Below are 22,122 nucleotides of genomic sequence, written 5' to 3' on the forward strand. Positions count from 1 at the left end.
CAGATGACTGTGCTTCAGTACACTGTATATCCAACCGAGTCCTTGATGAACAAGTTGCTGTTGGATTCTCTGTATTATTTGAGATTTGTCCTTTGGAGAAGCCTTTTCTGTATTTGGCGATTTTGGCAACCGATTTTTTCATTAATCTTCCTGACCTATAACACTATCTATGACACCCCATTTCGAACAGATCAACCGGTAAAACAACATACTTAAATTTTAGGTCCCATTTTTAACACTGTTTGACACTTTTGCAACGTCTCTTCCGTAAATAATATTAAGTGCACATCTTCAGAATCAATACTGGAAACACAGTTCAATAGCCCTGCCACGATATTTTTTTAAAACACAGCAAATATTTGTATTTCACGCACACGCGTTGTAACCATAATAAGAGTTGCGCTGAACCCAGTCAGTACCACTGAATACCACATACTGGAGCCGACCGAAGGAGGGGGATATCGACGCGCATCGATACCTCGCTCATACTTAAGCGTGCGAATAATGATGTCGCGCTGAAGCTCGTGGCGACATTTTAAATAAATGTGTCTGAGGGACGTTTGGCCTCTACGATTGGTCTGGATGTTTAAAAATAGTACTGAAATAGTTCCTTAAGTATAATGTACAAAAATAAACATTCAGACTGCAAGTAAACTTAAGTTATATTTTTGCGAAATTGAAAGCGTCCTAGAGGTAATTACTGCCGACTGCAACTGTCTGGCAGTATTGATTATTTACTTTTAATGGTATTGTGTAGCATGTTCATAAAAGTCAGCACTTAGCCCAATATTTTTAAGTGCCTCTCGTTCCTGGTACCTGTAAACAGACCGACTGTCCAAGGTAGCACGTATATTGTTGTTGTTGTGGTCTTCAGTCCACAGACTGGTTTGATGCAGCTCTCCATGCAACTCTATCCTGTGCAAGCTTCTTCATCTCCGGGTAACTAACGCAACCTACATTCTTCTGAATCTGCTTACTGTATTCATCCCTTGGTCTCCCCCTACGATTTTTACCTCCCCGAGCTTCCGTGGTTTCCTCTTGATGCCTCAGAACGTGTCTTACCAACCGATCCCTTCTTCTAGTCAAGTTTTGCCACAAATTCCTCTTCTCCCCAATTCTATTCAGTACCTCCTCATTAGTACTCATTCAATCTTCAGCATTTTTCTGTAGCACCACATTTCAAAAGCTATTCTCTTTTGGTCTAAACTATCTATCGTCCATGTTTCAATTCCATACATGGCTAACTTTCAGGAAAGACTTTCTGACACTTAAATCTATACTCGATGTTAACAAATTTCTCTTGTTCCGAAACGCTTTCCTTGCCATTGCCAGTCTACATTTTATATCCTCTCTACGTTGACCATCCTCAGTTACTTTTCTGCCCAAATAGCAAAACTGATCTACTACTTTGTGTCTCATTTCCTAATCTAATTCCCTGAGCTTGACCTGATTTAATTCGACTGTATCATGCCTTCAGAATACATACAAATAGTACTCTGAACTACAAATTTCTTAACTCGGAGTGTAAATAACGTCTGACGGCCCTGGGACTCTGTTCTAAAGAAATCGCAGGGGAAAGTCTCTGAAATCCTTTGACAAAATTTGTAACGTTGTTCCGAGACATTTTCCGCGTATTTTGATTGAATGTGGCTTCTCATGGTCACTGTTCGACTGTATTAAGTTGAAAGTTGCCAACAAGTGTTTACTTTCGTTGTCTCGGCAGGACGTACGTAAATTCCAGTATGTGAGTTTCGTAGGGGTTGCAGATTTTCTTGTTCGCTGACATGATCGATTTAGGCAAAACAATACAAAACGGAATGCGTGGATAGGTCACACAGCACACCGCAACCTGTTCCTTGTGAAATAGTAGACGGAACAGTAGAACGAAGGAAAGAAGAAGAGCATTTGGGACGGAACGGCGATTAGAATAGATAATAGAGATAACATCAACCACTTTACCTGCTCAGTGAAAAGTAGAGAAAGTGTGTTTGGCAATTTTTTTTTAACTTTCGCTTATGAATGTGATCCGCTTTTCTAACAGCACTTAATGTTTAACTGATTGACCAGGATAGAAAAGAGTAATTGTGTGATGTAATTGGTTTGCCACTGTAGTCCCAGAGAAGTAAAAACGAACACGTTGAAGCAAGTGAATCAGACCCGTTAAATTTGCACCGGACACTATAAGAGTCCAGTGCATGTAGTGATCAAACGCTCAGCGCTGCGGACACACCACGAACTCTGGAACCGCGCGACCACTACGGTCGCAGGTTCGAATCCTGCTTCGGGCATGGATGTGTGTCATGTCCTTAGGTTAGTTAGGTTTAAGTAGTTCTAAGTTTTAGTGGACTGATGAACGTAGAAGTTAAGTCCCATAGTGCTCAGAGCCATTTGAACCATTTTAAACACCACGAACTGCATGACCGGCTGTGGAATGTTGCTTACTACGCAGCGGCTGGTCACCGCCAGAACCAGTGGCAGTCAGTTTGCCGTGGCGTATGGAGCTCCGTCTGTGGCTGCTACGTTGTTAGCATGCCGCGACAGCGTGTACGTGAACCGTTGGTGCGACTGACGGAGTCTGAGCCATAGCGTGTAGTGGGTCTGTGGGAGGCCAGGTGGACGTACGGCAAAGCAGCGCAACACAGGGGGCGCCAGGTCTCCACAGTGTATCGGTGTTGTCTCCAGTGGTCAGCAGAAAGTGCACGCGCCCATCGACCTGTGTCTGGACAGTGGCGACACACAGATGCAGACCGAGGCCGTCGCATCCTACCAAGTGTCTTATTGGACCACACCATCACTTAATGACAATTTAGGGACCCCTCTGGGCCAGGGGTATCAGTGAGAACCATTCGCAACCGTCTCCACGAAGCAGGGCTACTGTTCCGTATACTGTTAGGGCATCTTCTGCTTGCACCTCAACATCGTTCACCCCGCCTCCACTGGTGACGTGATAGGCGTTTATGAAAGGACGAATAGAAACAAGTCGTCTTCTGTGATGAGAGTAGCTTCTGCCTTGGAGCCAATGATGGCCGTACACGTTTGTGGCGTCGTGCAGGTGAGCACCAAAATCAGGAGTGTGGACGACAGAGGCACAAAGGGCCTACACCTGGCTTCATGGTGTGGGGAGCAATAGCCTACACTGGCCATACTCCTCTGGTGATCACCGAGAGAACATTGTACACTGCGTGGTACATTCAAACCATCATCCAACCCATCACACTACTGTTCATAGACCGTCAAGGTAATGTCCTTTTCCAACAGAACAATGCAAATACAAATGTATCCTATGCCCCCCAATATGTTCTTGAAGATGTACATCAACTATCCTGGAAATAAAAGGCACCGAATCTGTCCCCCACAGAGCATGTTTGGGACTGGATGAAACGTCATCTTACACGATCTGCATGAGTGACATGAACTCTGGCTCAGTTGAGGGACCAGGCAGAAATTGCATGGCAGGCCATTCTGGAACACTACATTCAGCGATTCTATGATCGTCTCCGTCGTGGAATTGCAGCCTGCATTTCTGCAAAAATGGGAAATTTGTGGTTCCTAAGGGACCACACTGCTGAGGTCATCAGTCCCTATGTTTACACACTGCTTAATCGAACTTAAAGTAACTTACACTAAGGACAACATACACACCCATGCCCAAGGGAGGACTCAAACCCGCGACGGGGAGAGCCACGCATACTGTGGCAAGACGCCTCAGACCGTGTGGCTTCCCTGCGTGGCTATTGCTGCAAAAAGCATTCGTCCTCAACAATGTGAAAGTAAGATTTGCCCCTGATGGGGCGATGAATTCATCGTGTTCGTTTTTCATTTTCCAGGAGTGTAATATATATTGGGTTTAGTCTTCACAGACCAAATGAGTGGCCCATTCTACAGTTCAGATCTGATCACCATAATCGAAGCAGTTGGAGGGCGGCACACTGCTGGAATGTGGCAGTGACAAAGTCCACGCAGTCAGACGCGTGGCAGAGTGTGGCCCAACACCCCCCCCCCCCAGCCCCCACTGCCGCCTCCGCCTGGGCGGCCCACCCCCCACCAGTCAGCCACACCCACTGTGCGCCCGTCACGGCAAGCTTCGCGCGCGCCCACCGTAGCGTACAGTCCGGCGTCTCGCGCCTGACCATCTCGCTTGCGTGCAGCGCACTAACGGAGACTTGTTCTAACGACTCTGCCACGATTACACGTTCATACTAAATTTTCTCAGTCTCGTTACAGTGCAGGCTATCACCGCTTGTGACAATAATACTAACAGTTTATTATGTCCAGTTAACTATTCACTTACAAATAGAAATATTATTCATTAAAGGAAATTAATAAATGTGAGGAAAATCACGCATAGATCATACACTGAAGAGCCGAAGAAAGTGGTGTAGGCATGAGTATTCTAATACAGAGATATGTAAACAGGCAGAAAACGGTGCTGCGGTGGGCAGCGCCTATATAACACAACAAGTGTCTGGCCCAGTTGTTAGATTGGTTACTACAATGGCCAGTTATTAACATATAAGTGAGTTCGAACGTGGTGTTACAGTCGGCGCATGAGCGACAGGACACAGCATCTCCAAGATAGAGATGAAGTGGGGATTTTCCCGTATGACCATTTTACGAGTGTACTGTGAATATCAGGAATCTGGCAAAACATCAAATCTCCGACATCGCTGCGGCCGGAAAAAAATCCTGCAAGAACAGGACCATTGACGACTGAAGAGAATCGTTCGACGTGACAGAAGTGCAACCGAAATTGCTACGGATTTCAATGCTGGACCATCTGCAAGTGTCAGCGTGCGAAACATTCAATGAAACATCATCAACATCGGTTTTGGGAGCCGAAGGCCCATTCATGTACCCATGATGACTGCACGACACAAAGATTTATGCCTCACCTGTGTACGTCAACACTGACATTGGACTGTTGATGACTGGGAACATCTTGCCTTGTCGGACGACTCTAGTCTCAAATTTTATCGACCAGATGGACGTGTACGGGTGTGCAGACATCACAACATCATGTATCCATGGACACTGCATGTCAGGAGGGGACCTTTCGAGCTGGAGAGGGGCTCTGTAATGGTGTGGGGCGTGTGCAATTGGAATGATATGGGACCCCTGATATGTCTAGATACGACTCTGACAGGTGACTCGTATGTAAGCACCCTGTCTCTCCACCTGCATCCATTCATGTCCATTGTGAATTTCGACGGACTTGGGCCATTCTAGGACAATACAACGCCCCACATGTCCAGAATTGCTACAGAGTGGCTCCAGGAACACTCTTCTCAGTTTAAACACCTCTGCTGGCCATCAAACGCCCCAGATATGAACATTTTTGATCATACGCGGGCTGCCTTGCAACATGCTATTCAGAAATGATCTCCAGAGGCTTGTACTCATGGATTTATGGATTCATGGTGTCAGTTCCCTCCAGCACTACATGAGACACTAGTTGAGTCCATGCCACATCAACTTGCTAAACTTCTGTTTGCTCGTGGGGCCATATATGATATTAGGCAGGTGTACCAGTTTCTTTGGTTCTTCACTCTATATGAAAAGTATAGGACACTACACTAATTACAATGTTAACAAAAAAATTATTTCTGCTGCAGCTCTAATGTTACAGAAATCAATCGTCGTTTTTAAAATGAGCCCTATATAGCGTGTGAAAAGCTACATGTACAAAAATTTTGAGTGTTTAGAGGAGATAAAAAAACTTATTTTTATGTGACACAAATACCACAGATGTACCGTTTCCCCCCGTAGCGGGCCATGAAGGTTTTGACGCTAGTGATGTTTCGAGACGCTGTTCAAACTGCCCTCCGATGGATACTGCCTTACAGGTTTCGCTGACCTCCTTGTGAGGGAGACAAGGTGTTCGGTCTACCGACAGTGCCAGGCACTCCAGGTGAGATGGTTCACCGTTAGTCTGAGGCAGCAGCCGTTATCCCTGAAACACCCTCTTGTTTTGAGAGTGTTAGACAATCTTTAGCACCCAGCGTCCGGTTGAGCGTTAATGTAAGCCGAAGACATTTTCAGCAACATCTCTAAAACAACATTCATCACGTGGAAGTTTCAACGTCATCTCTGAACATCACTAGCGTCGAAACCTTCGCTGACCTCTAGAAGCGAAACGGTGCACCTGTGACATCACTATCAAATAAAAAAATATTCCTTTTTTTTTCTCCTCTAAAATATGTTGAATGTTGCATTAATAGGTCTTTTTGCATCCTGTATAATAAAGAAAGCAATAATACATCGAAATCAAGTAGTTGGATTGTAACAGATGCAGATGCAGTGTTGCCAACCGACACAGTGGTCAGTTGTCAGTGCCTAACTATGAAGTGGATGAGTCCCAGTGTTGAACTTACCCACAGTCTTGGGATCATCTGCGAAGCGTTGCTTGAAGCTCCATCCTGTTCTAAACCACTCGGTATAATAGAAGGCATACAGTGCATCGGCGAGGCCGAACATTTGTGACGCCTCTGGCTGCCGCTCCTCGCATGGAGCACTGAAGTCCTCTCGAAAAAAAATGAACTTTGGCTGATAGTCGAGCAGTTTATCATTCCACAGCGGCCGCCTGTAACACAGAAGCTTTGTAGTTAAAAGTTAAAAACCATCCACGCATGGCGTATGGGAAAAATTTTAAAGTAACTAAAATGGTTTTCCTCTCAGCAATGTATTACAAACTTCCTGGAAGATCAAAAGTGTGTGCCGGGCTGGGACTCGGATCCGGAACCTTTGCATTTTTTAAAGGAAGAAGAGGGACGCAGAAAACAGCCACAACCCCACTGGGTTTCCACTATTCTTGCTCATCCAGGTTTCAGCTACAAATAGCCATTTCCAGTGCATTTGAATGAGATACTGATTTTTAACTATTTCCTGCAGAACACTCACTTGAAATGGTTTCAGATGTAAATTAGAGACATTAAACAGCAGAACTGCAACAATTGATCCAGAATACATTTTATCTTTCAATTAGAATTTCACATGCATTTCAAGAAACTCAACATGTGGTATTATTGTGAATGATAGGAATGATTTGTCCATATTTATTATAAATGAAGGTAACTTTGTCGAGATTTGTGTTAACTGCACTTTATGCACAATGTCATTAAGATATGATATACTAGACACATTGAGTTAACCATGCACGTATCAAGTCCTCCCCCTGCCCTGAAACCCTACTGCATCTTTACCTCTGCCCGTATCTCATCTCCTACCTTCCAACCATCACAAAAGCTCTCCAGCATGCCTTGTCGGAATAACGCTCCTACATGAACTGTAGAGTAATGGCATGGAGAACTGCTTTGTGAATGAATTATCTCTCTGTAGCAGAGTGTTTCTAATATCTGGGGTCGAGTCCCCATCAGGCACACTGTTCAAAATCTGCTAGGCAGTTCCGTATCTGGATTAACTCATGTGATAGCTACTATAGCTCTGCTTATCAAGACTAGTAGAGCAGCTGAAAGCAGAATTCTCAGAGAAAGACGATGTCTATCGAGAAGCATGTATGTACCGTCAAGCTGCTCAACTTATTCAATCCCTTGCAGCTAATCCAGCGGTAGGGGGCAGCATGTTATGATGACTTAAGGTATTTCAAGTCCGTTTTAGCAACTACTAAAAATAAGTGTTTATTCCACAGCACGCCTTTCGTTTCACTCATTTAAACCATTATAACTGGTTGCATTTCCATAAGGTTTCTGCTTACTTCCGGAAGTGTGGACTGCGAGCACATTTGTCACGTATTCCAGCATTTCACACTGGAATTTTTGGCCTATTTTCACCTTGACGTGCAAGGATACACGTTTACTGACATAAAATATAATGAAATAACACACCACTGTTCCACACAAATGTTTCTTTATCTGATTTTGAACCATTCGCTGGAACGCCTCTTGTTTGACAGTGCAGGTTATCATATGGCAAATTTTTGCCGTAAGATGTGGTCGTTTTGTAAATCGATTCTATGCATATGTGTCAGGTACATCACATGCTGAGAATGGAAGGCTGAAAATCGATCTTGGTGCAGTAAAATGAAGAGCATTTAATTGTAATGATAGAAAAATTTTTCCCTAGTGAATCTACGACTACATTCCCCATAGGCCTATCAACGATGGAAACTTTGCATACTGCCACATGAAATGCAGAACATGTCGCACTCCTTGTTGAGTTGTCTCTGGATATCACTGAAACTTGAGTCCACCAATCTCAATTAAGGAATGAAGATGCGAACTCCGTTTCTTCTGGGTCCCAAGGGCACCCGTATTGAGGGCAAAGGGCGGGTAGCGGAAGGCTCTCAGGAAGAGGAAAAAGTATTGTGTAGTGAGGTGTGTTTCTTTGAAGAAAATGTATTTTACTATCCAGTATTGCGTAGGTTTTTAACTGGGTCGGAACTAGAAAACTTTTATGGCTAATTATAAGTCGCCATTCGTCTTTCAGAATACCTGTATTAAAAATACTTCATCCCCCTCCCAATTCGCCCCACCTGACAAAGTACCCCTTGGGCGCTCTTGCTGGGTCCCCAGTTATACCGGAAAGCAATCCTTTCCAAGACGTGTGATGTCATCGGGGTAAGGCTCACAAATCATTTCTATGTAATGTATTGCAGTTCTGCTTGGACATATGGGACAGCATCAACTCACTTACAAGCTGGGTACTCATAACCCATGCCTTGGTGATATTCATCTTTCGCTCGCCACAGATGGAGAAACTAGGTGTATAATGACAATGATCTGAATAATCGTTATAAGGAGGTTTGGAGGGGGGGGGGGGAGTGAATTTCGGGAAGGAGATACCTGTAACATAATGTAATAGGTTCTTTCCGTAAAGTAACCAAACAGTGCATGTAACTATAGGATGGAGGTGAGCATTAATTTGCACTAAAACAAAATGCAAGGAAAACCCTCGAAACTCACAATTTGCCAGTTTGCCAGTCAACTACATACCAGTAACGATACAATATTCACTACTGCAATGTATGTGTATTGGCACACAAGGTGGTAAGCCAACAGAGGATACAATAACGACTCGCCTCAGGGACTTGCAGTGTCCAGAGGATGTGTACGAATGCGTAGCACACTATTTACATGGAAGACTATCGTCGTCAGTGAGTGTACAAAGGCTGTCCCCAGGGGTCTGTGAGTGGTCCATAGTTTTGGCTTCTAGCACTGGAGACATTGCTACAGAGGTCATGCAACTGCAGTAATTAAGTGCACTGGTGGAACTTAGAGGTGACCAACTGTAACGTGCACTACAGAAGATACTCGAAATGATGGTCTGTGTTGAAGAAGATGGACACTATAAAAGCTCCACCACTGCCATTGCAGCTCTGTGCCTCTTGAGTCATCTCCGATTTTCGATTTTATACTGACATCTAACCGACAGTAAACACACTAACTTATGTGACTTCCTCAGCTCTTGCACCTGCACTCTCCTAATGTTTCTTCCCCAATAATCTGCCACCCTTCGTCATTTTCACTATTGTTTTACAACACACAAGCTTACCTTTTACAGCTTCTTTACCGCTGCTACCATCAAATACTCCAGCGCTTTCACTGCCACCTACATAATCGTCGACTCAATAGCCAGCAACGTCGCTAGCTCCGTCACCAGTACCATCATCAGTCCCAGAGCCGTGACAGGCCCAATCTCCAGCAAAACTGCCAGTGCCTGGAGTTCGAACCTTAACCACCACCACTGTTCTGACATTACCACCGTCATAAAATTGACGTCCTTATCTACACCTAACTAGCACCACCTATTACCCCACAGATCTCTTGTATACAGCCATAAGACCACACCAACAAAGTAGAGCAGATGAGCCCTCTCCATCCGTTCCAAACAAAACCAAATCACAAAAGACTTCATTAAATTCATGGACATGAAAACAATAATTCCCCTCAACTATCCTCTTCCAGTACACACATCTCCACTTTTCAGTTCAACTTCCTAAACATTCATACCTTCATGCTCATTGTCCAGCAGAATCTCCATGCTTTCACCCCACTACACTATCTGGATGTCCACATAACCTGCAGTAAACCAATAACCCACTCTCAATATCGTATCCATGACCAGTGTGGAGTAGTGAACCAAAAATCCCCACAGAATAACCAGTTGTGAAGTAGCTACAGGGTTCCACAAAATCGTCCCCAATTGGCTACGAATCATGTTCAATCACTCTGCTGAACACTCTATCCTCACCATGTATTTTACCACCCTAACAGTCTCTGGTCCTACTGCATGTATCTGTCTGAGTCGTTCTATGCCATGTAATTTCTTTGTTCACTCTGACCAATCGTTCTCCACTTATACTTTTGTAGGTACAACCCTAACAGTCACCAGTCCCACTGTGTGTATTTGACTGAGTCTTTCTATATCATGTAATTTGTTTGCTCACACTGACCAATCCTTCTCCATCTACACTATTTTAGCTGACCTGTGTTTCCACATCAATTTCCATGATGACCTTCTTTGTGGGTATCAGTTGATCATGCTCCTTTCAGAAGACCTAGTCCACTTCCTCGACATGCCCATCTCCAAAGTGACTCCTCTGCCAATCTTCTCAGACGCATAACTGCACAGGTCTTTCATCAAATTCGAAGCAATCATCACTCAGTCCAACTGTCCATCCTAATCCAAATTTTTCACCTTCATAGGAATCCCACATAGCCACCTAACAGCGCCGCATGATCTGGGATGCAGACTGGGAGCCTACTCAAACCCACATTGGAAGGGATTTTTTCATCCTGCACACTACCAACATATCTCCAACACGCCTTGCATGGACCCATATATCCACCGCTCGAGGGAGAATTCCATTGCCCTCTCGCTTGCTACTTCGCATATTTAAGCTCTATGTTATCAACAGATTCAAACACATCAGTCATAGCAAAAAATATAAAAACTATGGCTATACCCTCACTTCCTTCTGCTAACATCATCCCGTTTTAGTTTAATAATCATCGCAGCTAACACTTTCCTATTGTATATTAAGATTAGCATGACCTGTTGCCTGTTTTCCCCGCCGAATTCATGCCAGTCTCTGGGCTAGAGGTGCTGCTACGCCGTATTAGCGTTATTTCTCCTGGAGGTGACTATCTGTTTGAGTCGTCTGTGGCGAGAACATGCTCAATTTTCGTGTCAGGTACTACAGGTTTCCCAACCATCATTGTTTCCAGAAATTATGAAAATTTTGGAAGTGTGTACAAGTATTGGTACTTTCTCTAATCAAAGCTCTAACACTACTCGTTGTGTTGGTTTGCTTCATTCGTCTGATGCGTAATATGGGGCATACTTGAAGACAAAACACGAACCAAGAAAACGAAGGCCCAATGGAATCACATTTTTTACTTCATCCGTAACTAAATGACCCCAGTAGTTTCTACAACAGTAGGGAATACGTCGTTGGGAAAAAAAATGTAGTATATATCGATGAGCCACTACATTATGACCACCTGTTTAATTGCTTGTTGGGCCACCTTTGTGATGCAATACATCGCCGATTCTGTTTATCATCGATTCGTTGGTAGATTTGTGGAGCTAAAATAACGGACTGCTGACTTATGTCCGCAGTGATAGCGAACCAGATGGGAACTATTAGATTTACATCAGGCGCCTTTGGTGGCCAAGGCATTAACGTAATTTCGCTAGATGCCCCTCGATCCACATTAGCAGGGTTTGGGCTTCAAGACACGGACAGTTGTACTACTGGAAGACGATATCGTCATCAGGGAAGACCACAAGCATGAAGGGGTGCAGGTGGTCTCCAACTGACATGGTGCTTTCGATTACTACCACAGGTCCCATGCAGCAGAATGTCTGCCGTGGCATAATACTGCGGCCACTGCTTCCGTGGCGTGGTGCATGCTTCGAGTAGCCTCTCGCCTGGATGACAGCATTTGTAGAGAAGGCCATCGACCTGCTGGGGCAAAGACATGATTCATCCGTCGAGCCGACACGTTTCCAGTGGTACACAGTCAAATCTCGATGTTCCCAAGCCCACTACAATCGTCATTGATGATGTCGTTGGGCCAACATGTGGACACGCAGGGGTTGTCTGCTGCAGAGCCCCTTGTTCAGTAATGTGCGCTGAATGGTGTTCTCTGAAGCACTGCCATTGTGCCCTTCCGCCAGAGTTGCCACAGATCGCCATCCATCCTACTTTACAGAGCAGACAAACCTCCAGACCCCACGTTCTGTGAAGAGTCGTAGACGTCCAAAAACTTAGCGCCTACTGGTAGTTTCACTGCCCTTGTACCACTTTCCGTAGATTTTCACAACAGTAACATGTGAAAATTCGACCAGCTCACCGCTTTTGAGACACTCGTTCACAGGCTTAATAATAATATACCTTTCAGCAAAGTCGCATATCTCAGTGGATTTCTCCATTAATAGCATCTATCGCTGCGGTAATCCCCCATCCATCTTTATTTGGATTACATGCTTTTCTTACTTCGTTAAGTCGCCGCAACGCATTCAGCCTTGCGGTTGGCAGTGGTCATGATGTTCTGACTGATTAGTGAACTTTAACAAATCATAGTGAGTTCGACAAAGGTCTGAATGTACACTGGTTTATACCTGAGTATAAAATACCCAGTCCTGTTCTTGTCGTCTTCTACTTCGTAGTGCGCTATCTGGTCTCTGACGGATTGCACGTCGTTTAGCCAGCTGCTTAATTTCGTGTGCAGCATGTCTTGCACACGTTCCATGTCCTTAATCCACCCATGGAGTCGCTGGTCAGTCGTTTTGTTACCCTGAGACACACAGAGAATAGTTCAAATTAGTAGAAAGTATTATCTACACCTATATTTACCACTATTACATCACATTCAAATTATTGCCGGCGCGTCAGTGTTGTACATTCATTCTTGTAAACGCATTAAAACATTAATTGGTTGCAGGTGTCCAGCGATGTATTAAACACACGCAAGTCTCAATCTATGACATCAGGTAAGGAAGGTACAAATGTTTCACCATAGTTAACAGTACAGACGTCTGAATGTATGGATGCATGCTGTCGTGGCAGTGTGCCTGACCGAAATATTCCAGTCCTGCTACACGAAGAACCACGTGACACCGCTGGCAGTCCAAGGAGATTTTATTCAAACTTTTGAAAGGTTTTTCGAAAAGAGAATCGTCAGATCGTTGACTGTTGGGTGAAAATCTTACTCGTTAGCAATGAGGTGCGAAACATGGACACATTTAGCGACCTTTTAAATGCATAACGATGGGTAGCAACCGAATCATATCAGAAAAATTATCCGAATTAGTTGCGGATACATGAAATTTCAGTTTGTCTCAAATATTTACAGCATTTCTCTGTTGTCACACTATTCGCTTTTTCTGAAAATTTCCATTTGTTGCTCGTCATCTGGCACGAGATCGTCTATCTTTGAACATGTCACAAAACTTGCAGACTGCAATGAATGTTGAAGTTTATGGATCCTATCAGCTTCAGAAAGTGAAAAATTACTCCGTCACAGTTATTCTCGTTTACGATAACAGAAAAGGAAAATAGGAGAAGATATCTCGAAATACATCCGTTCTGTATAAATAGCATGCAGTGGATTGTTGGTTTATCTACAGTAGGAGCGTAGTTAAATGCAGAGGCGAGAGCGGATATGAGGGAAGAGTACATTAAAGGCCCTTGTGAGGGGGATGAATTGCCTGGTGATGTGACAGAAGAATACACTGGACTGAATACCGAAGAAACAGGAGAATTAAAATTAGAGTCACGCTTTAAAAGAGTTTTGGGAAACTTAAGATCAAATAAAGTGAAATAAATAGATAGAGTTCCATAGGAATATCTAAAATCACTGACGGAAGCGGTAACCAAACAACTATCAGAATTAGTGTGTAGTAGTTGGGGTGGGTTGTTTGGGGAAGGAGACCAGACAGCGAGGTCGTCGGTCTCATCGGATTAGGGAAGGACGGGGAAGGAAGTCGGCCGCGCCCTTTCAAAGGAACCATCCCGGCATTTGCCTGGAGCGATTTAGGGAAATCACGGAAAACCTAAATCAGGATGGCCGGACGCGGGATTGAACCGTCGTCCTCCCGAATGCGGTGTGTAGTACCTACGAAAGTGGAGACAAACCACCAGACTGTAAAATATCAATGATGCAATTCCGAAGATAGAAAGAGCAGACAACTGCAAGAAACATTAAAATATCAGCTTAATGACACATGCATACAAGTTGCTAACAGGAATGGTATATGGAAGAATGCAAAGAAATGAGGATCTACTAATGAAGGTCAGTTTGGCTTGATGAAAGGTAAAGACACCAGAGCAGCATTCCTAATGTGTGCTTGGTAATAGAAGCAATCTTGAAAAAAAAAATGATGCGTTCATAGGATTGGCCACCTGGAAAAAGCATTTGACAGTCTAAAATTATGCAAGAAGTTCGAAATTCTGACAAAACTACGAGTAAGCAGTAGGGAAAGATGGGTAACATATGAAGGGCTTATTTCAATATTGGTACAAGTCCATTACCTCCACTTTTCTGCCTATAATGTTTCTGACAAACAGAAAGAAAGGTTCATCTCTATCAAGAAGCGATATGCTTGAATATTTCTGGTATCTCAACTGCAGATTTTTCATCGCTCATTGAACTTTAGGACTGTATCGCAGTATGAACAAAAATGGACTTGTACCACTATTGAAATAAGCCCTTCCTATAATACGTACAAGAACCAAGAGGGAACAATAAGACCAAGGAACTGGAAGGGAGAACGAAGTAAATGGGAGTAAGAGAGGCGTGGAGCCTTTCTCTCGTACTGTTCAATCTACACATAGAGGCAATAACGAAACTAAAAGAAAGATTCAAGTGTGGAATTAAAAGTCAGGGTGAAAGCATATCATTGCTACGATTCGCTAACGATATTCTTATACTTAGTGAAGGTGAAGAAGAAGAAGAAGAGTTTCAAGATCTGTTGAATGGAATGAACAATCTAATTAGCACAGAATATGGATTGAGAGAAAATCGACGAAAGACGAAAGTAATGAGAAGTAGCGGAAATGATAATAGTGAGAAAATTAAGATCAGATTTGGAGATCACAAGGCAGACGAAGTTAAGGAATTCTGCTACCTGGGAAGCAAAATAACACATGATGGACAAAGCAAGGAACATAAAAAGGAGACTAGCACAGACCCGAAGGAGGCATTCCTAGCCAAAAGTACCAGTATCAAACATTGGCCTTAATTTGAGGAAGAAATTTCTGAGAGTGAGCATTTGGAGCATAGCACTCTGTGGTCGTGAATCGTGACCAGTAGGAAAAATGGAACAGAAGAGAATTCGAGGTGATGTGATACAGAAGAAAGTTGACATTTAGTTGCATCGATAAAATCAGGAGTGAAGAGGTTCTCCACAGACTCAGAGAAGGAGAGACGAAATGCTGCAGGTGGCTGTGGCTGATTCTTCTATAAAATTTGAGATTAGTCTTCTAATTTAGGTAATGATACTGATCGGTGAATGGACTGAGAATGTTTCATCGAAGATCTTGGATCACTGTGACTGTTAATAAGGTACCCTATGCAACCTCATTTCCTTTCTTCAGCATGGCGAAGGACTCACTGGTTTCTGAATGGTTCCTGCGTGTGTGGGAAGAGACAGTGTGTTGGAATTGAGACAGGGTGGACAGAGAATGCCGCGGAAAACGAGACTCTGTTGAGAATGGAGACGAGAGGGGCGGGTACTGATTATGCGGAAAAGCGCTGCCAGGGTTTCCGAAGGGGCTGCGAACCATTGTCCAGCTTTACAGCCTCGCCCAGGGTGGTGGCAGCCTAGGGGTGGAGAGCGGCCGCTCCACGAGCTGTAGGCGGCGCCTGCTGCCTCATATCCCGTGGACAGTGTCTGCAGACAGCCGTCAGCCACTGTAGAAAACACGGTCTACACAAAAAGTAATGGGCTGTGTGATTCGTGAGTGATCGCGATGCATCGTTTTGGTGGGATTCTGTATGCTGGAAGAAACCTCGCAATTGGGCTGCAGTGTTTTCGTATATTCTCCGTTGGCGATTTGCACAGTTTGGGGCGAAAAGATGGCAGAGCATAGGGGAGAGCCAAAATAATTCATACGTGGGGCTGTGAGGTGGAGTAGTGTTCATTGTCTCGCAGCTGAAACGAGGTGCAGAGCACAGCATTAGAGTCGTAGCAGCGTGCTCTTGCCTTCCCCTGAGAACTATTTGCACCGCCGCAGCGTCCATCATGCCCATCGAAAATACGGTGAGGGGTTATCAGCAACACTGTCGTGTTAGGTCATCCTCATTTCGCACTCGTAGAATGCTATACGATAGCCTGCCTCAGGTAGAACTTTCATGTGTTCTATGTGTGAGCCATTCAAACAGTCTCCGAGATTTCAGTCACTATTTCCCATCAGAAAATTGCGAATTCTGAAACAGAGTTTCAGACCATCACTTGAAGTTAGCAGGGAGCTATTATATCAGGCAGTCGAGTAACCCTGCAATCCATTATAATCACTAATTACAATTTTCATTCAGATACCATTTGTCAACTACTTGACTTCCTCTTTTTCAAGAGCTGTGATGGTGTATGTCTTAATGAATAAATTTGTGTTTAAATAATACATTCTTTTTATCAGACATCTTTCTGTCACATTAAGTTGCTGTGTAAATCCTCCACTTTAGTATCTATATGTAGGGTCTAAGATCACGTTATCCATTAGACATTGTACACCTTAAATTCGTAGGATAGGTCTTACAGGAGTGGACTCCCCACAACTACATTTATGGAAGAGGAAATGTTTCCCACGAAGAGGGGACTTCGCAAAGAAATATGTAGAAGCACTAACAAGAAGAACGAACAGGATGACAGAACATGAGTTAAGACTTCAGGAAAGAACTTACGTGGTACTAGAGAGAGCTATACTGAGTAAAAACTATATGGGTACATAGTGATTGGAATATACCAAACAAATAATTGAGGGTGTAGAATGTAAGTGCTACTCTGAGATGAAGAGGTTGGTACAGGAGAGGAATTCATGGTGCGTCGCATCAGACACAAAGAACTCCATATCATCATTAATGTAAAGAAAATCTCTAGCGATGTCTTTTCTAATTATACCACAAGAGAACTGTAGATATTTCTCGGTAGTTACAGTACAACGTTTCAATATATGAATGCATGCTCTCAGGGAAATATGTCTGACTGAAATGTTCTCGGGCTACCACCAACGTCAAGCTCCCTCAGGTAGAGCCACATGTTCTGGCTGAGAGCCGCGCGGGGTAGCCGCCAGGTCTACGTGCTTTGCCACAGTTCGCGCCGCTCCCCCCGTTGGAGGTTCGAGTCCTCCCTCGAGCAAAAGTGTGTGTGATATCCATAGCATAAGTTAGTTTAAGTTAGATTAAGTAGTGTGTAAGTCTAGGGACCGATGACCTCAGCAATTTGGTCCCATAGGAACTTACCACAAATTTCCAAATTTCTGAGTTGAGACTCTGAGAAGTTTTATTCAAACTTTTTAGTGATTTTGGAAAAAACATCCACAGATCATTGTCTATTCCACTGAAATATCACTCGTTACCCATGCTGTGAGGCAGTTGGATACATGTTGCGACAATTTAAAAACGTAATAATGGGTAACAGCTGCTCCATATCAGAAAACTTATCTGAATTACTTGCAGACATATGAAATGTGAGTTTGATTCAAAATTTGATAGCAGATTTCTGTTGTCTCACTGCTCACTTTCGCCAAAGATTATCGTCGTTTGGCATGATGTCGTCTACATCTGAACATGTCTCGATATTTGGAGGTTTGAATTAATGTAGCACAGTTCATTGCTCTTATTAGTTCCATACCAGAAAAAAATGACTGTCCCTGTCGCTCTAGCTGATGTTAAAAGATACGTGAGATCAGTGAAGTATCTCGAAATATCTCCATTGGTTGTGAAGAGAATGCTGTGGAATGATTTTTATATACAATGGGAGCACCCATTGCATTGTTCTGGACGGCTAGAGAGAGGAATGCTCTTGTGATTTACGCAGTGTGTTTGAAACCTTGAAGGTCAAATTGAAACAGGCGATAGTAGGTCCGCAACCGATTATATTGAGGTACCAGTGGTCGAAAACGCATGTTTACTGTTTAATGCACACATACAGCACATATTGCATAACAACAATGTAGCTCTTAGTAACTGTTCAAGACGACGACTTCCAGTCTCAATGCATATATTGCAATGGTGCATGCAGTTGTGCTGCACTCTTGCAAAGATCCCTGGTGTCTGTTGTACAGTGGAACAGCCAGCAGGAGATTAACAGCGTGCACCACTGACCACCAAACAGAGAAACTGTTCACAACTTTGCTCATAGCACATTCGTCGCGTGGTAACCACATGTATCACACATACCCATTAATTGTGCTGCACACACACCACTATCCATAGTTACAGCCTGTGATGTATTCATGCTGAGGAGTGTTAGTGTTGTCTATGATACATAGTCAAAGATGGAACATTACTTGTCATGATTGTTGGGCACGTGCATTTAATGTATAGTGCAGCAGGATGAAGCCCCTGTGCTGCATCATGAATTGGCAGGAGTCATCCTAATTGGATTAAGTTCACCACTGTGGGTGAAAACTCGAGAGAGATGGTGTCATTCACACCACAGAGAGCCAGCCGAGGTTCCTGCCAAAGATATTTCTGAACATTAGACGTTGAGGAGATGGTGTTGGATCAAGTGGCCGACCACCATTCATTAAGCACTGGTCACCTTGTCTTTGGAGGGCACTGGCGGAACAAGTATTACGCCTACGTCATGAGGAATGTGTACAAGCACTGGGACCAACAGATTTTGAACTTTCCTTCGGTTCTGTCAGTGGATTATCCACAGTAGTGCAGCAGAGCCAAATATTACACTGTTTGTGTTGTTCAGAGATGAGACCTCATTTACCTATGGCGGTGTCTTCAACAGCTGCAACAGACATGTTTGATATGAGGACAATGCCCATGCCTCTCACTCCAGTGATCACTAGCAACTTTTGCATGAGGAAGCCAGGGGATCTTGCAGCATTAGTTTCCCCCTTCCCATTCTGTTCCAGCTTCAGGCTTCACTGGCAAGATTCACCCAAACGTCAGAATTCAACATCGAGTGTACAACAAACCTCATTTATGGGAATTCGGCGTTGTTCTCAGATCACCTGGCAGAGTGCACTGTATTATTAGCAGCAGTTCAGGCACGCATCAGCGCCACCAAAATCAGCTATGGCTTCATGAATGCAGCAGTCCTGCAGTAGATCAGACAGTGTCAGGTTTCTTCACTGCACGACGCCTGCCGCCGCGACGCAGCCTCCTACGCCGCCTCCTTAACAGATGCCTCCACTCCACCCACAGTCGTCTCACCGATGGAAGTCTCTGCCCACCCACCTGCCACGCCGCTACCGCCAACGCTGGAGGTCGCCTCTCCCGTAGACATAGACGCCGTCACCGTCTGCAGCACCCTCTGCTCTCGGATGTGCCTTGCACCTTGTTTCGCAGGGCAGTTTCCCTGGCGCACGCAAAACAACGGCAGGATGCTGGTTGTTCTGCTCTACCCCCAGTGAAGCAACCAGCCTCATCACTAACCACGGCACAGGCCTCTTCCAACACCTTCCAAGTTTGGCGGGGAGGTGTGCGGTATCAGCCGATATCCGATCAGCCGCACTTTCAAATACGCGCGTCGTCCGTTATGCCGCCCTGTTTCCTGCAGCTGTCACCGTGGCACGACGGCGCTGCCTGCCGCGAACAATTACGCCGCTGCCAATGAGATGCAAGCGTCCCCTCTGCGGAGCTCCAGCCATGGCCATACATAACCCATTAAGTGCCAGTGTCCTATTTTGAGGACAGACCACATATTTATTTATAAATACACAATAACTTGTTAATTTGCAACTATTACTATTCTACATCATTTGTTGATGCTTTTTATAACAAATGTGTAATTACAGGAAATTAAAAGCAATAACTCCTACCATTAATTGATTATTGAATACTAAGGCACACTTTTCGTTATTACAGGTATTTACTTTATCGATAATTTAGTAATATTTGAAATATGTGGCAAAGATCTTTTTGTGATTATTTACAGTCAACAATGTGTCTTTTAAACTACTTGCATTGTCAGCTTAATTGGAGTTATATTCATTGTTTCCCATTGTTATAAAATTTGGTGTACACGAAATAGGACACTGGGACTTGGTGTTATCATTTCAGCTATTTGTATTGCTGCACGTTCGAATATGAAACTCTGCTACTGCTGATGTATTTTCTTTTTAGAACGTGGTAATTTTACCAGATTTTGTTGCTGAGGTAAGTAACGACCCCTCTTATTATATATTGCAGGATATGAAGTTACTCTGAAATTTGCAGCATATTATGTAAGTATATTTATGAATATGTTACCCATTAGTAAATAATACAGTTCCAGATAGACAGAGGTATTTACACACTCCATTTTGTGCTAATGTATTATTCTTTCATTTCACTTCATTTTATTACATTCTATTTCATTTCATTTTATATAGATTATACTGATCAAGAGTAGTCCTAAACATGCTGGACTGCATTGAAAAACCCGAGAATCATTGTGCCTACTTTGACAATTTCTTCACTAGTAGAGATCTTCTGATTCATCGGAGAAATTTGGGTTTTCGAGCAACTGGGACTGTCAGAGAGAATCGAGTCGGTGACTGTCCACTACTGAGCAGCAACGAACTGAAAAAGACAGTTCGAGGAAACTACGACTACCAGTTCGACAGGAATGGTGAAGTCTTATTTGTTCGATGGCACGACAACAGATGCGTTACAATTGGTACAAATTTTGACAAAGTTGAACCTTTGGGAGCAGCTACGCAGTGCAGTATACAAGCAAGTAAGAAGACACAAGTGCAACAACCTGCCGTTTTGAAGTCGTATAACGCGTACATGGGAGGTGTTGACCACCATGACTGGTTAGTTGGAAAATATGCGACGTTAATTAGAGGGCAAAAATGATACTGGATCCTATTTACACATATGCTGGAAATGGCCCTTGTAAATGCCTGGCTCTTCTACAGACTAGCAAATGGGAAAAATGCACTGGATATACTGGATTTCAGATGTGCTGTTACAGTTACATATCTGAAATCGGACACTGGAAGACCGAATATTAGACGTCCAGTGGAATACCCATCAAGTCAGTTGAGAGTGATACCAGACATCAGGTTTGATAGAATTGGTCATATGATTGACAAAAGAAGCACGCAAAGAAGATGTTTAAGAGCTAAATGCAACGGAAAACCAAAAACATATTGTGTTAAATGCCGTGTAACACTGTGTGTGAAGCGTTTTGTACCATTTCCCAATAAATAAATAGTTAAGACTTGTGCACAGTTTAGTATGCTATACGATACTGTTAGATCCCAGGGTCCTATTCTGAGGACGGCCATTATATCAGCATGTATAAATATGCTTTGGCTATTTTTGTACTTATTGTGGTTCATACACTATGTACATTAGAATTAAGGAATAAAAAATTCAATTTAAAAAAATTAATTTGGGACTTAATGGGTTAAGTTCGGAACATCCGTGCACTGAGCCCTTCTTGTGTGTTTGTCAGCTGAATAACATTTACGGACGTCTTTTGAGTAGACATGACACTGAAGGGTGACAGATTTATAAATCTATTGTATCTGTATATATTTCTACATTAAAATCGGCTGTTAGCCATAGATGTTGCGACTACACCAGCACAGTTATGTATTATTTTTACAATTTGATATTAGATGTAGAATAAATTAACATCTGAATTCTCTGTTGACGAACGGCCTCTGTTCCTCACTCCTGCGCCCACTAAAGAATCTCACAGCGTGCAAACGAAGATATAACAACCGTCACATGGTGTAACTCATATAGCGAACACTGCAATTCTTATAATCAGATTTGTGCTGCGCCAGTATCAACCAACTTTGGCTTCTCTACAATAAATGGAGTTTATTTAATGAATTATACCATTCTGAATGAGGAAGATATAGTTGGTCATGTTCTACTGTTTGCAAATTAATGAACCAATGAAACAGACGTCGTCCTCTATTGCAAAGGGTCATCGCTTGTTATTGCTTCTGGGTGGCAGTTAATCATATGTGTGCCACGG

General features: G+C 43.5%; 1 protein-coding gene across 1 annotated transcript in view; it reads right to left on the reverse strand.

Annotated features, from left to right (window-relative positions):
- LOC126442747 (uncharacterized) overlaps positions 1 to 22,122 on the reverse strand; it is a 127,136-nt gene that overhangs the window by 36,741 nt on the left and 68,273 nt on the right. The window contains exons 5-6 of the mRNA XM_050090760.1: positions 12,583 to 12,758; positions 6,372 to 6,580 (exon numbers count right to left, since the gene is read on the reverse strand). Of these exons, the coding sequence (XP_049946717.1) occupies positions 6,372 to 6,580; positions 12,583 to 12,758 (385 nt within the window). The remainder of the gene's footprint in view (positions 1 to 6,371; positions 6,581 to 12,582; positions 12,759 to 22,122) is intronic.

Source organism: Schistocerca serialis, unplaced genomic scaffold (genome assembly GCF_023864345.2).
Source record: "Schistocerca serialis cubense isolate TAMUIC-IGC-003099 unplaced genomic scaffold, iqSchSeri2.2 HiC_scaffold_1402, whole genome shotgun sequence".
NCBI classification, from domain to species: Eukaryota; Metazoa; Arthropoda; class Insecta; order Orthoptera; family Acrididae; genus Schistocerca; species Schistocerca serialis.